This window comes from Bombina bombina, chromosome 4, assembly GCF_027579735.1.
Source record: "Bombina bombina isolate aBomBom1 chromosome 4, aBomBom1.pri, whole genome shotgun sequence".
NCBI lineage: Eukaryota > Metazoa > Chordata > Amphibia > Anura > Bombinatoridae > Bombina > Bombina bombina.
Window position 1 is genome coordinate 507016088 of NC_069502.1, and position 17056 is coordinate 507033143.

General features: G+C 33.9%; 1 protein-coding gene across 1 annotated transcript in view; it reads left to right on the forward strand.

Moving 5' to 3' along the window:
- ADGRB3 (adhesion G protein-coupled receptor B3) overlaps positions 1-17056 on the forward strand; it is a 1326607-nt gene that overhangs the window by 1235336 nt on the left and 74215 nt on the right. Inside the window, exon 27 of the mRNA XM_053710414.1 lies at positions 11331-11370. Coding sequence (XP_053566389.1) covers positions 11331-11370 — 40 coding nt within the window. The remainder of the gene's footprint in view (positions 1-11330; positions 11371-17056) is intronic.

Consider the following 17056-nt stretch of genomic DNA (forward strand, 5'->3'; position numbering starts at 1 on the left):
CTAAAATTATAGCTCAACACACAATTTTAAACTATGAAGCTTCAACACAACTAAAATCTTATCATAATGCTTGTTTACGAATGTTATGAAGCAGAATGATATTTGAAAAATGTTATTATAACATTGAAAATTATACAATGTGAAATAGTGACTTGAACACATCATGAATTGATATTGCTGGTTATGGCAGGGGGGGGCATCTGCTTTCAGACTTAATAAATATTTATTCAGCTAGCCACCATGTTTTATTTTTTCTTTGGCCTTTCATATTTTCCATCCAAAAGGATTATCTAATCTTAGTGTAAGAAAAACAGATGTTCTTGTTACATTTGTAAATTTCATTGATTAATAAATTTAAACTGTGGCACATTTAATGGATTGGCATGCTATGAAATTCTAAGTAAAAAAAATACACAAGTTGAATACATAGGGCCAGATTACAAGTTGATCTCTAAATATTGCTTCCGCAAAAGTGATAGTTGCACTCAACATAGTAATACCAGTGCACGCAAATGTGCACTGGTATTACAAGTGAGGTGTAGTGCGAATGTGACCTCAAGTTCGCATTGCACGGAAGCATTGCGCTTCTATAGGCTCCAATGGGAGCCTCATTCTCATGCGAAAGGTGTAAGAAAGGGGTAAGTTGCACAGCGATGGGCAGCAAATATAAATTTATATGTATATGCTTACATACATATATATTTATGTATTTATATGTCTATATACACATTAACACATAAATATATATGTAGGGAACACACAGTTCCCATAGACTTTTAAGTGACATTTTTTTTTTCTAACACCCCACAACTGCCAACTTTAGTCCCCCAAAACTGCATAGTGCAGTAAAAGAAATGCTACTAATTTGTATTTTTAACAAGGGTCCTCACATGTTATTTTAGGGCAATTTGGGGACATTTCAAAAATTAACCAAAGGTCTGACCTCTGGTTAATTTTTGAGCACTATTTGCAATAACCAGCTTGTAATGGCTGGTTATTTATTGCGTACCCGCAAACGGGGGCATTTAACCATTGGCAGGCACCCAATAAATTAGCACTCCACTTGTAATCTGGCCCATATTTTGCATATGGTAAACTCCAATGGCTGCATCTGAACAGTTGAAGTATTTTGCAGCACTTACACTGGTAATCCATCACTACACAAGCATATTATTGTGTGATTTTTCTGATAAAAAAATTGCTATGAACTCACATGTTATCAATTACCTCTTCCCATTTGTGCACACATGACTCATACATGCAGCCGTTGTCTGAAGTTAAAGGGATGCTCCCTATTTTTCCTTGCAACTCACTCATTCCCAACTTTGATCTATTGTACATTTATTTTTTATCTTTGTGTATGTATAACTTTTTTAATCTTCCATATATTGAGGGGTGGGATTGGTCATTGGAAGTTTTCCTCAAATTATTGTTTGTTTCACTTAATAGCATTTCTAAAAATTATTTATCAACACAACAAGTAAAATCCCTCATCTGAAATGGATGGACAAGAATATCAACTTGGATATGCAAGGCCAAGTACAATATTCTTACAGACTTTAGATTAAAATGCAAAATTACAAGTTCATTGTTTTCATAGCTTTTCTGATAGCATTAATTTTCATGCATAACCAAAATATAAAATGTATTCCCCAGCCTTTCCCAATGTGGTTATATTACTTTTTTAAAATGATATTAACTCATTCACATTTAGTCAAATATTTAAAGAAATATAATTTAACTCACATTTTATGTTAACACTTTCTCCTTTTTTTTAATCCATTGTGTATTGCATTCCCTTACTGTCCTCTTAACAATGGATTTATTTTCAATTTTTCCATTATGCTGTACCCCACACTTCCTTGTGGAAGTATTGGGTACAGCAACGGTGTAAGAAAAATATATATCCTTACTCTCATTGTAATTCTTTTAATTGGCATTCATCAATAATACATTAGTGTTTTATGTCATAAATGCAATAAATTACATTATATTACATGTACAATTTAAAGATGGAATGTCACATAGTAACCCATTGGCTTCCTCCTAGAGTTCTTTATTTTGTTAGGTACACTCTGTCACACTAGAACATTGTGATTAAATGTATTTGGCCAACTCTTTTCAGCAACCCTGTTTTACGATTGAACCCACCTTCCCACAGAGAAACATAAAAGAGGTAGTGCTGCCAAAAGAAATAAACAAATATTTTCCGACCAATATATGCATTTACATATATACATTCATACATACATACACATATATACATACTGTGCATACATACATACATGCTTACAAACATACACATGCATACATATGAACATATTTACGTATACATACATAAGCACACAAACACATACATATATACACACACATACATACATACAAATACATGCATACATACATACATACATACACACACATACATACATACATACATACATATGCACACATACATACATACACATACATACATACACACATATACATACATACGCACACATACATACACACACACATACATACACATACATACTGTGCATACATACATGCTTACAAACATACACATGCATACATATATATAAACATATATACATACTTACATATACATAAATACATACGTACACAAACACATACATATATACACACACATACATACAAACAAATACACGAAGACATACATACATACATACACATACATACATACATACATACACAAACATACATACATACATACACACACATACATGCATACATACATACATACTTGGAGGGCAGCAGCATTTCACACACACACAAACACACACACTATACAGTATCTATCTATCAATCTATCTATCATCTATCTATCTCAAGAAACAAATGTTTTCTGATCCCTAAGTATAACATATTCAATTTACCATTAATAGATACAAAAAAAATTGGCATTTCATATATCAACTTAAAGAAGAATAAACTACTGAAGGATGATTGCGAACCAGTTGTGATGGATTTCATATATTTACTAGCAGAGAGTTTCATGTTTTTAATGATATGGTGATCAATCATGAAATGGAGATAAAATCCAACATTTTTATTTCATGATTCAGACAGAGTGTAACAGTTACAAAAAAGCTTTACATTTTATTTTAATTATCCAATTAACGTTGTTCTTTTTATTGAAAAGCAGGAAGTTAGGCTCAGGGGTGCACAAGTGTCAGGCAGCGGTTTTACACAAATACGTTTAACAATGGTATACATTTGAAAGAGTTTGCTGCCATGTGCATTCTACCTACTCATTTATGCTCTTTAACAAAACATACAATAAGAATCAAGCAAATCTGATAATAGAATAAAATGTAAATGTGTTTTTAGTTTTTTTTTTATTGCAAGCTCTATCATAATTGTGATAGAAAAAATGTCAATTTCTTCTCCTTTTATGAACTAGCGGAATCTTCAGGGATGGTTTATATATTTTTTATTTTGAATAGATCAAATCATTTGATCATGGTTTAAATGGGGTGTGTTAGAATCTTGATTCTAAAGTTAACTTTATAGTAACAACATTAATCTTGATGTTTTAAAGAATCTAGTCAAATGAGTTTGAATTGTTCTCATTATTTTGGTTAGCAAACATTTGAGTTGGGAAAATTTTCAAATGTAAAATTGAAGTGAGCTAGGAATTTGTAAAAATGACATAGAATGAAGAGAAAAATCTGTTGAGGTCAAGATAACAGTGTGTTAAGGTGTCTTAAATAGAGAATTGTAATTCTTAGATTTAAGGGAATTTCTATTAAATAAAATATCATAGTAACTTTGTTATAAACTTGACAGCAGCTGCATGTTTAATAAGTACTCTAGTGATTTAAACAGTCGTTCCAGCCAAATATATTTTCTACTGCAAAATCATTTACCACACATGCACTTGAGAGTAGTATAGGAGAGTAATTACAAAATGTTTCAGTACCACTGCTTTATTAAATGTCACTTACAGGTAATACAATTCTGGGAATAAGTGTCACACACTTCATTAGGTGGCAAAACCCTATTATGCTAACCTGGGAACAAAATAGCAAAGCAAAGAAAAAGCATATAAATAAAATAAACGCTTACACAAAAAATAAATAGAACAGAGCACATTTAAAGAAATTATGTATACAAAAGAAACTTGGAAACAGAGTTTCATTATAAATGTTAAAACATCAAGAGGCTTTGAAAAAATAAAAAAAATACAGTGTGACACAACAGTAAAGTAGATTTCAATGAGATAATTTAAAAGTTTTGCTTTGAATAAAATGTGGAACTGGTATTTTAACAGACTGAGCAAATGAGTTTATGGAAAACCTTATTTGTTTAACCATCATAAAATATTGGATTTGACTCCTCTGTGTCCAGCAGTCTCTGTGCATTGAATGGGACCTTCTTTTTACATCTCCTGGACTACAAGTGCTTTTCTTGTATTGTAGGCTGCAACTGTCCAGTATTTGCCATCATGGCACATAACAGCTGATCCATATGTAACCCAGGCCCTTTCCTGTTGGTCTTCATTTAGGTCCTTAAATTTAGGGTGTTCCTTTGTGACAGAAGGTACAAGAGTTACTGTAGATGTTTTTGAGCTGTCCTGTGCTATACCTTTAATGGTGACTTTGAGATGCTTGTTTAGATTTATGGCTGTCACTCCTACTCTCCCCTACAAGTAGCATTTTCACTTCAGGTGGGTTGATTGCTTGGCCACTGCTGTGTGTACTGTCAGTCCATTGACTCTTGCCTAGCCTCCAATAAGCAGTTCAAGTCTCAGAGCAACTTTGCTGGTGTCAGTTACTCCTTCAGTACTCTGTAAGGCAGTACATGCAGCTAACAGTTGTCTCTCTAGTGGTGTGTATATTTGATGAGATCCAGTTAACTATTTTAGGGAAATAATTTCTCTGTACTGGTGAATAACTTTCTTTGCTGCTTGGAAAGCTGTTTCTTGTTTTGGCCCCTTTACTCTTACAAAGGATGCTATGTGACAATCATTGGAATGTGAAATATTAATATTTTCATGTCAGGTTAGCACACTTGAGAATATGCAATCTGGTTTGTGAAAGTTCAAGCTGCAGCAGCACTGAATAAAAAGATTTTTATTTTTGCCAAAAAGTTAATACAACGTTTCGGACCAACTGTCCTTAATCATGTATACATGATTAAGGACAGTTGGTCCGAAACGTTGTATTAACTTTTTGGCAATAATAAAAATCTTTTTATTCAGTGCTGCTGCAGCTTGAACTTTCTACTTATTTTTGGTTTTTTTGGTATGGACCCTTGCAGCCTGCACGGATAAATAACCTCAAAAACAGAGTGCTGAACAGTAACCTGCTGTTGCAATCTGGTTTGTGAGTGAGTAAGGTGTTTTTTCCCCCTTTTTTTGCTCCATTGACTTCCCTGGGGAATCCATTAATGCGCACATGATATCCTTTTGGCATTTTGTGCGCATCCTGTTAGCTATCCAATGAGTGCAAACGATTACTTCTTACGGAGTTAGCGTGTGAGCGGGAGTGTTAAATACCGCTCCACTTCTAATTTGGCCCTAAATGTTCTGAATGAACAACACCTGCCACCACTAACACATGGATGGTCCCAGTTTCCATCTGTCCCACCCACCAGTCTGAAACACACTGGAGTAGCAGGAGGGGGTATAAACACTGGTTTTACATGATCCCACTCAGTTTGTTTCACTACTCTGATCTGTTGTTTGGTGTGTGGGGACCTTGTCACCACCACGTGTGCAGTAAAAGCTATATTACTTCCCAGGCCCTCCAAATTAACAATTGAATCACCATTGTGTTTCTGTGTGTTTCCAGGGAGAATTGTCACTTTAGCCTCTGTGTCCACAAAAGCTAACATTATTTGGGGTTTGCTGTGATTTCCCCACCACACACTATTTTTCAAATATTGGCGTCTGTCCCTGGTAACTAATCTTAAGTGTATCGTGAGTGTAGGCTCCCAGGAACTGCCATCATGTCAATCTAAAGGAGAGGACATCACCCACCCCCTTGGTCAATCTGTTCCTGTCTCTTGAACACCTTTTCAAGCACATCCCAGAGCGATTTTTTGTAACAACTCAGCTGTTGTATATATAATCTATTTCCTCCTTGAAAACCCAAGCCCTGAGCAGATCTGTCCACATCTGTTTTCTAGACACTTTCACTTTCTTTGTGAGTGTATCCTACTTAGTCAGTATGAATGTGTCTTGCATAATAATTTCTGTCTCTAATTCCCTTAACTGTGGCATTAGACTGCATGCCTGGTGTATTCTGAAATCTCCCACCATTTCTCCCAAAATAGACAGTAGTGATGCTTTGTACATTGTCGGGGCAGTCATAAGCAGTCTGATAATTTCTTGATGCCTGGAATTCAAAAAGTATTGTAGTAAAATAATATGTGAGAATTAGTCTTACAAATTGATTTTTATAAAAATGGCTTAATAAACTCACTGAAACAAATACTACTGCAAAATGTTCTTCATAGTTATATTAATGCAGTGAATAATGCACTTGTGGATGTGTTTTAAACTTTGTCAATAAACAAAAAAATCAGATTTTTTTAGTCTGGGCTGCTAAGAAATGCCGCCCTCTTTTTACCTTAATAAGTCATTTTTATGTTATGATAGTTTGTTTACAATACACTTGAAAATAAATATCACCTGGACATCTCCCAGTGTTAATGGACTAGCTTGATACTCACTTGTAAATTGGTTTGCACACAGGCTTTTAAGAGCTCATACACCATTATACAAAAGGTTACCATGCATATTATAGAAAAGCATTCATTTCTCTTGCTTACACTAATATGAGTTTACAAGGTTATTGTGATCTTTTGTAAACTATCTCTATAACAATAAATACTAACATACCAAAGTTATGTGATAAAACTTTATGTGCTGCTCAATGACTCCTGGCTGAAAATATAAATATAGGCTCTAGTTACTTTGTAATTAAAATCAAATGTATACAGAGCAGTGTGTAGCAGCTCAGAGATTTAATAAGAATTTTCTCTATGGTAAACTGCCTTGATTACTGATATTTATCATGTATGCCATAGCTCTCTTTTTGCACAGCAGCATGTTTAATATCTTTTGTGCTCCATCACCTCTATCTTATAGATAAATGCTGTAGTAAATTTTGCAAGCAGGGCATTCAATTTCACAAAAACTGTTTATTGAATGTGTATGATAGCTTAGCACATTATTTGTAAAGAACATTGTTTGTAATTAGGCTCTGAAAGTGTTTTATTTACTAGACTGCAAAACTTTGGAATGCTTTATCTTTTACTTGAAAAGGAAAGACCTGTATACTATTATCCCCTTGTTAAAAAGAATGTAAAACATCTATTTGAACTATAATATTTTGGTGGATATTTCTTAAAATTAATTAAAGAGTTATTAATTATTTCAGCAGCATGAGTAAGTCCAAATTTGTGTTAAGATGTAAATGTACTAAAATGATGTCATAAGTTTCCATTATTAAACTAACATGAAGTCACATTTGTGTAATTACTTTAATGTGCATTGGTGCAGAAGATATGCCAAATAATTTCACCCTAACTATAAAATCACTCCAGAAACATCCATCCATCTGGTGACCAGTAGGGTATTCATGTCCTCCTAAGCTTTAAATAGAGCCCATAAAATGTAAACCATTTGTATTCACAACATATATTTTTACAACTGAAGATACTAACATATAGGGATAGATTACGAGTTGAGTGCAATATTTGAGCTCCACTCAGTAATACCAGTTCACGTAAATGTACGCTGGTATTACAATTGCAGCATAATGCAAACACAATCTCACATTCTTATTGCCTGGAAGCCAAGCGTTCAGGAGAGCATGCTTCCATATGCTTTTCAATGGGAGCCTCATTTTCATGCCAACAGACACGACAAACCAAATTGCACAGCGTTGGGCAGCAATAAATAAATATATATGTATATGCTTATATACATATATATTTGTGTTTATATGTGTGTATACACATATAAACAGAAATATATATATATATATATATATATATATATATATATATATATATATATATATATATATATATAAAAGCATATACATATATATAGAGAAAACACAGTGCCCCATTGACATCCATGTAAAGGCTCTTTAGTGACTTTTTTACTAACACCCTACATCCCCTCACTTTAACCCCTTATAACTACTTTGTTCAGTTTATAAAAAAAAAAAAATATGCTCATGTATTTATTTTATGTTACTCTATAGTCCTCTTTATTTTGGGGCAATTGCGGCAACTTTTTTTTATTGGTTAATGATTTCTAGTGCTAAGTGTAAAAGTGAGCTTGCGGTAGCACTAACCAGCCACTTGTAATGGCTGGTTATTTAACATTCGCTGGAAAAGGGACACATTTGCCTTTTTACTAGTGAATGTTTAGATAGCGCCTCACTTGTAATCTAGCCCTTAATCAGCTGTTGGCACTGTTAAGATAATTTTACTAAATTCATATAATCCCAGTTGGGATCTACTAGAGAAATTACTTTATTGTTGGCTCCAGTTTAATGACTACCCATCATATTCTATTCATACTTCTACCTTATTGTTGTAATTACTTTTTTTGTGCAGCAGAAAACATATCATTCAATCGTGTATAAAGAATGTAATAAATACAATGTAAAAAAAACTACATTGCTGTACATTGTTTTTTTATGATGCTTGTTGTGGTAAGGACAAAAATACAATGCTTAGCTAGATTAAAAAAAAAAAGTTTGAAGTCCTAATTAGTTTGAATTATTTTAAGCATTAAATGTTAGTCCTTAATGCAAGAGCATACAGTTGAAAATGATGATCTGCAGTGTGATTTTATAGAAGTTTGGATTTATACACTCTAGCTGCAACACCTTAATAACAGGGGTAATGAAAATGCCCAGCAAATCTTAGTTCTAAAACTGTGTTTTGTTACCTAGTTTTTTAAAACATAAAATGTAAACTGTTGCTATAATTGTGGTGCACACTGTGGAAATCAGCATCTCTCATGCAAACAAATATTGTGTGTTGGTGAATGTGGTTTCATCTTGTAAAAGAAATCCACCCTAATAAAGAGACAAGCTCTTAACTAAACGTTCTGGTATTGAAGATTAATTTAATGTCCCACAAAATATGTATAACTTATTTATTTAATCAAAATGTACAATATATGGGGTAAATATACATATTATCAAATAAAGTCTGCTCTCACTCCCGCCTCCATACTAGTGTCATATTCCCAATTTCTCTCAGCTTCCTCCCAACAGTTTGTGGGAGATCGAAATGACGTTGTTGGCTAAACCAGCAAGAAAAACTGCATTGGCAATTCAATAGAGGACATAGCATTATTATTATTATTATTATTATTTTCTTGTGCGTTTTGCTCTCTGTGTTTGTTTAAAAGTGTGTTTTCTGCAACCAACATCAACAGATTTATTTTGCTCTCACGGTTTTCTTTAAAAGTATATTTTATGGAACTGACATCAACAGATTATAAACAAGATTAGTTAATTTTTCAACATTTGTGTATAGTCTAATAAGAGCTTATACTATAGATAAACAATGTGTTAAAGTTTATCGCAATAAATTCCATGGACCCAAACACATATATGTGTCATTGCCTTCTTTATAGTCTACTCATGTTCAATATCCCCAATGCTTAAAGGCATTGTTTGGGACAGGGTCTTGAGTGTTGTCCATTGTGATGAGTTACATATTTATTAATTAACATGTTTTTATTTAATATTTTGTCTCCAATTTTATATATGTCACTGTCAAGACTTATAGAGCAGATATTCAATTTCTCCACTGTATATGTATCTTTAAAAAAGACTTGACACAAACACACCAGGAAAGACATATGCAACATAGTAATTGTTAACAAACAACTATAAGCATGTATCATTCCATGGACTTTACTTACTAAGCTTATTTTTTCATTTATTGTTTATGGGGTTTTTAGATTTTGGGGAATTTATTAGTGAGGTAGATGTTGGCAATTGTGTGATGGGAGAACTTTGTTGGTTATCTTAGGTGATAAGGTACTATTGTGTTGTGGTATCTGAGGGGCATTGGTGGATGACATAGGGAGGTCCTCTGTTGGTTTCAATGTGATGGGGTATTACATAGCTCAGTCTGTGTACAGTTAGGATACCAGTTTTGGTTATTTATAGCTGTAGTTTAGAGAGCCTAATCAGTTATTGTTATGGTTTATAGGTGTAAAGCTGGTTTAGATTTAAGAAAAGTTGTGGTTGGGCCTGGCCACAGTTGTGAAAAATTTGCTAACACTGCTATCTGTTAGCAGTTATATTCATTAGATGTGTAGCTTGTACATTTTTGACCTAGTTTATTCTAAGCAAGGAAGGGAGGGAGAAAGGATAAGGGCCTAATGTGTATGCCACAGGTGTTCTTTGGAAAAATGAATGTGTCACTTTGATATAAAACAAAGTAGACATGTGCTTGCTTTTTATAGATTTAATAATTATTTTAAATGACTGATTATGTATTTTCTATGCTCTATATAAGGATGGTAATGTAACACTTGGGCATCTTTTGATGACACATTTAAAACTGTTTATGGTCTTCCACATTTGTTAAATGATGTTACAGTCAATGCAGTGTTCATCAAATGAAAATTATTATTGTCACTTGTCGCATTCTGAAAAGATAAACACTTGGCTATTTCTCCAACAATTCTATATGAATTTAAACAGATATAAACAGATATTGTTTAGTGCCTTAAATATATGAAAAAACATTTTTTTCAAAATCTGATTTTGATGTTCCCTTTCTTTTAATTAAGGATACTTTATTTTCCATTACATTAATCTGATAAGGGATGGTATGCTGCCCTCTGATGTCAATATTATGATTGTAACAAAGGAATTGCTAATACTTTTTCAGGTTAAGTTAACCAAAAGACAATGTAAGGGAAATTATTTCACTATTCAAATATTATATATATTTAATTTTTAAAGTTTTAGATTTTTTTATTTCATACATCTTTATTCTGGTATTAAAAAAGAAAAAACAAAGACAACCATAAATATCTATTTGATGTGAAGTTGCATTTGTCAGATTTATTCTGCTGTAGCCACTTTCTACTGAATATATATAAAAAAATATTTTTTAATGAAGCTCAAAGTTTTTTTGCAGCTGGCAATATCCTACCTCCCTTTAAACTTACACAGACATTGAGTGTTATCTTTTAGCCAATATGGTGATAAAGGATAAAGCTTGTTGTGTACTTCATTAACACTGTTGGTCTTCTTGATCTATATATATATATATATATACACACACCTGTTTTCCTTTTCTTTTAATAACAGACAGACTTTGAAAAAGACGTGGACATTGCCTGTCGGTCAGGTAAGAAAATACATCAAGTAAAAATCAATATAACACCGTAAGAGCTCTAGAAGTTTATGATTACGAGCAGAGACTACTAGGTTCCCTGTTGGTGAAAAAATGGGTTTCATGCGTAGTAATTCTTTTAAATTGGAATAAAATGGCACTTGTCAATGTGAGAACATACTTCACAAAAAATAATACCCATAAGTGTTTTAGGATCTTTACTCTGAATACAAAACTATTGCCAAAATATGATATAGCAAGGAAGTATTTATAATATAGCACAATATAGTACATACAAATAAATAGTAAAATAGTAATTCCTCTAGTCAAGTGTTCTATTTATATTAAGTTTTGAGGTGTATTCCTAAACTAACATAGTAATATATCATATATAACCTTCCTTATAATATTTAAACTTGTCTGATGAAGGCTGAAGTCCCACATCACTCTGTGAATGAAAACAATTTTTCAATTTAAAAGTAATCCGGCAAGAGTGGCATGTTCCTGTCATAAATAACTAAATAAATATATATATGGAAAAAATTAAGAGACCACTACAAAACTATCAGTTTCTGTGATTTTACTATTTATAGGTATGTGTTTATAGAATAAAACAAAATGTTAATTTTACTGAAACTACTGATAACATTTCTCTCAAATTCCAAATAAAAATACTGTCTTTTATAGCTTTTATTAGATTATATATATATATATATATAACTTCATTAGTCATCACTATCCTCTTGCAAAAATACCAGCTAGATGGCAAAAACAGTGCTAGTACTACCTCAAAAGTAATTGGAATAAAAAAATAACAACAATAAGAACAAGGTCAAGCAGCAGACATTGGGGACAGCAATGCTACAAACTGGCAGTGGGTGAAAATGAATCTCCACTGCTTGGGATGACCACCAACTTATTTGAATGTCACTCAGCAACTGTAGGATGACATTGAGTGACCTACAAAGTGAATGGCTAATGGCAGCTGGTGTTTAGTGCACTGCAAGGATGGTTTGAAACGGACAGGGCAGAAGTTGTGCAAGCTAGAAACAAAGCCTTCTTCAATGAGAAGCAAAGGACAGCCGGACTGAGGTTTGCAAAACATCATAAGGATTGGACCGTAGAAGACTAGAGTAAGGTAGTTTTCTCTGTTGAGTCCAATTTTTGGCTTTGCCCAGCACCTGCTTGTCTAATGGTTAGACAGAGACCTGGAGAGGCGTACAAGCCACAGACTTGTCAACCACTGTGAAACTTGGTGGAGGATCGTTAATGATCTGGGAGTGCTTCAGCAAGGCTGGAATCAGGCAGATTCATCATTTTGAATCAAGCCATGTACAAGGTTATCCTGGAAGAAAACTTGCTTCCTTCTGCTTTGACAATGTTCCCCAATTATTGTTTAGTTCCAGCAGGACAATTCTCCATGCCACACAGCCATGTTAATCAAGGTGTGGATAGAGGACCACCAGATCAAGAACCTGTCAGCACAATCTCCAGACCTGAACCCCATTGAAAATCTCTGGTATGTGATCAAGAGGAAGATAGATTGTTACAAGCCATCAAACAATGCCGGGCAACTTGAATTTTTGCACCAAATATTGATTTGTGAACTCTTGCTTAGTTAAAACATTAGTATTGTGTTGTTTAAAAATGAACATGAATTTGTTTTTTTTTTTGCATTATTCAATGTCTGAAAACATTGCATCTTTTTGTTGTTTATTTTATGCAAATAAATGCTCTAGATAACAATATTTTTATTTAGAATTCAGGAGAAATATTCATTTTACTCAAGCATATACCTATATATAGTAAAACCAGAGAAACTGATAATTTTGCAGTGGTCTCTTAATTATTTTCCAGAGCTATATGTATGTATGTATGTGTATATATATATATATATATATATTTTTATATATATATATATTTAAGAGTATTTTTCACTAGTAAAATACTTTTGTTAGTCTATGGAGCTGATTCAATTTTTATTTCAGGAGTCCTTTAATGTTTAAGAAAAACATATTGACTAATAAACGACTAGATTACGAGTTTTGCGGTAAGGTGAAAAAGCAGCGTTAACAGGTCCTAACGCTGCTTTTTACGCCCGCTGGTATTACGAGTCTTGCAGGTATAGGTGTACCGCACACTTTTTTGATCTTACCGCAAACCGACTTACGTAAAGTTCGTAAACCCTTTTTTCTATGGGACTTCCGTAGCGCTGGTATTACGAGTTTGTCCTGGGAGGCCAAAAAGTGAGCGGTACAGCCTCTATCGACAAGATTTCTAACGCATTTTAAAGTGAATAGTTATGAGTTTTACAGTACAAAGCACACACCCATAAACTACCTATTAACCCCTAAACCGAGGCCCTCCAGCATCGCAAACACTATAATAACATTTGTAACCCCTAATCTGCTGCTCCGGACATCGCCGCCACTAGAATAAACATAATAAACCCTAAACCGCCGCACTCCCATCTCACAAACACTAGTTAAATATTATTAACCCCTAATCTGCCGCCTCTAACATTGCCTCCACCTAGATTATTCTTATTAACCCCTAATCTTCCGCTCCAGACATCGCCACAACCTACATTATATTTATTAACCCCTAATCTGCTGCCCCAACATCGCCACCACCAACCTACATTTATTAACCCCTAATCTGCCATCCCCAACATTGCCGCCACTATTCCAAATTTATTAACCCTTTAAACCTAAGTCTAACCCTAACACCCCCTAACTTAAATATAATTTAAATAAATCTAAATAAAATCACTATCATTAACTAAATTATTCCTATTTAAAACTAAATACTTACCTATCAAATAAACCCTAAGATAGCTACAATATAACTAATAGTTACATTGTAGCTAGTTTAGGGTTTATTTTTATTTTACAGGCAAGTTTGTATTTATTTTAACTAGGTAGAGTAGTTATTAAATAGTTATTAACTATTTAATAACTACCTAGCTAAAATAAATACAAATTGACCTGTAAAATAAAACCTAACCTATGTTACAATAACACCTAACACTACACTATAGTTAAATCAATTCCCTACATTAAATACAATTAAATAAATTAAATTAGCTAAATCACACAAAAAAACACTAAATTACAGAAAATAAAAAACAAATTACAAGGTCTTTAAACTAATTACACCTAATCTAATAGCCCTATCAAAATAAAAACAAAGCCCCCCCAAAATAAAAAAAAAACCCTAGCCTAAACTAAACTATCAATAGCAATTAAAAGGGCCTTTTGTGGGGCATTGCCCCAAAGAAATCAGCTCTTTTACCTGTAAAAAAAATACAAACAACCCCAACAGTAAAACCCACCACCCACACAACCAACCCCCTAAATAAAAGCCTAACTAAAAAAAACTAAGCTCCCCATTGCCCTGAAAAGGGCATTTGGATGGGCATTGCCCTTAAAAGGGCATTTAGCTCTATTGCTGCCCAAAGCCCTAACCTTAAAAATAAACCCACCCAATACACCCTTAAAAAATCCTAACACTAACCCCCGAAGATTCACTTACCGGGAGAAGTCTTCATCTAAGCGGCAAGATGTCCTCAAGGAAGCCGGCAGAAGTGGTCCTCCAAACGGGCAGAAGTGGTCCTCCAGACGGGCAGAAGTATTCATCCAGACGGCATCTTCTATCTTTATCCTTCTGACGCGGAGCGGCTCCATCTTCAAGACATCCAGTACGGAGCATCCTCTTCAATCGACGTCTTCTTCGGAATGAATATCTCTTTAAGTGACATCATCCAAGATGGCATCCCTTAGATTCCGATTGGCTGATAGAATTCTATCAGCCAATCGGAATTAAGGTAGAAAAAATCCTATTGGCTGATGCAATCAGCCAATAGGATTGAGCTCGCATTCTATTGGCTAATTGGAACAGCCAATAGAATGCCAGCACAATCCTATTGGCTGATTGCATCAGCCAATAGGATTTTTTCTACCTTAATTCTGATTGGCTGATAGAATTCTATCAGCCAATCGGAATCTAAGGGACGCCATTTTGGATGACTTCACTTAAAGAGATATTCATTCCGAAGAAGGCGTCGATTGAAGAGGATGCTCCGCGCCGGATGTCTTGAAGATGGAGCCGCTCCGCATCGGAACGATGAAGATAGAAGATGCCGTCTGGATGAAGACTTCTGCCCGTCTGGAGGACCACTTCTGCCCGTCTGGAGGACCACTTCTGCCGGCTTCGTTGAGGACATCTTGCTGCTTGGATGAAGACTTTTCCCGGTAAGTGAATCTTCGGGGGTTAGTGTTAGGATTTTTAAAGGGTGTATTGGGTGGGTTTTATTTTTAGGTTAGGGCTTTGGGCAGCGATAGAACTAAATGCCCTTTTAAGGGCAATGCCCTTCCAAATGCCCTTTTCAGGGCAATGGGAAGCTTAGGTTTTTTTAGTTAGGATTTTATTTGGGGGGTTGGTTGTGTGGGTGGTGGGTTTTACTGTTGGGGGGGTTGTTTGTATTTTCTTTTACAGGTAAAAGAGCTGATTTCTTTGGGGCAATACTCCGCAAAAAGGCCCTTTTAAGGGCTATTGGTAGTTTAGTTTAGGCTAGGGGTTTTATTTATTTTGGGGGACTTTTTTTATTTTGATAGGGCTATTAGATTAGGTGTAATTAGTTTAAAGATCTTGTAACTTGTTTATTTTCTGTAATTTAGTGTTGTTGTTTTTTTGTGATTTAGCTAATTTAATTTATTTAATTATATTTAATGTAGGTAATTTATTTAATTGTAATGTAGTGTTAGGTTTTATTTTACAGGTCAATTTGTATTTATTTTAGCTAGGTAGTTAGTAAATCGTTAATAACTATTTAGTAACTATTCTACCTAGTTAAAATAAATACAAACTTGCCTGTAAAATAAAAATAAGCCCTAAGCTAGCTACAATGTAACTATTAGTTATATTGTAGCTAGCTTAGGGTTTATTTTACAGATAAGTATTTAGTTTTAAATAGGAATAATTTAGTTAATGATAGTAGTTTTATTTAGATTTATTTAAATTATATTTAAGTTAGGGGGTGTTAGGGTTAGACTTAGCTTTAGGGGTTGAGAATAAATACCATGATATCACAAAAATGAAGCAAATGTGAAATAAATGTGATAAAATAATAAACAAAGGATGAAGACTAACAAAGTGTACTATAATATAAACTAAATACTCATAAAAAGTTCTTATAAGGATATGTGTGTGATTTTCGGAATCTTCAATCTTCTATTTTCTTTTGATCCTCAAATAAAAAGAGAGAAAGAGATGCCACATAGCGTGATTCTGTGATTATTCAGAATGCAGAATACGTGTTTACAAATGCTTACTCACATGAGATGGAGCTATAGCCTAGCTCAGGTTTATGCGCACACCCGATATTATACTGTTGGGTAAACAGTTGCTTGAACCGGATTTTAGTAAAAAAAGATTTATTAAAATACAAGTGTAAAAAGCGTCACAAGAGCTGCAAGGAACACCAAATATACATAGGGTTGGCAATACAATTAAGTAATTGCTCGCATTGAGCTTATACACAGTACTAGAAACCTTGGTAAGGAGTGCAGAAACTTAACCACACAACCTTCCCATTCAGAGTCCAGCATATGTTGCTCTCCTTACTGGTGTGCAGATTCTTGGAAAGACGCCAAGGGTAAGAAACATTGTTTCTTACCCTTGGCGTCTTTCCAAGAATCTG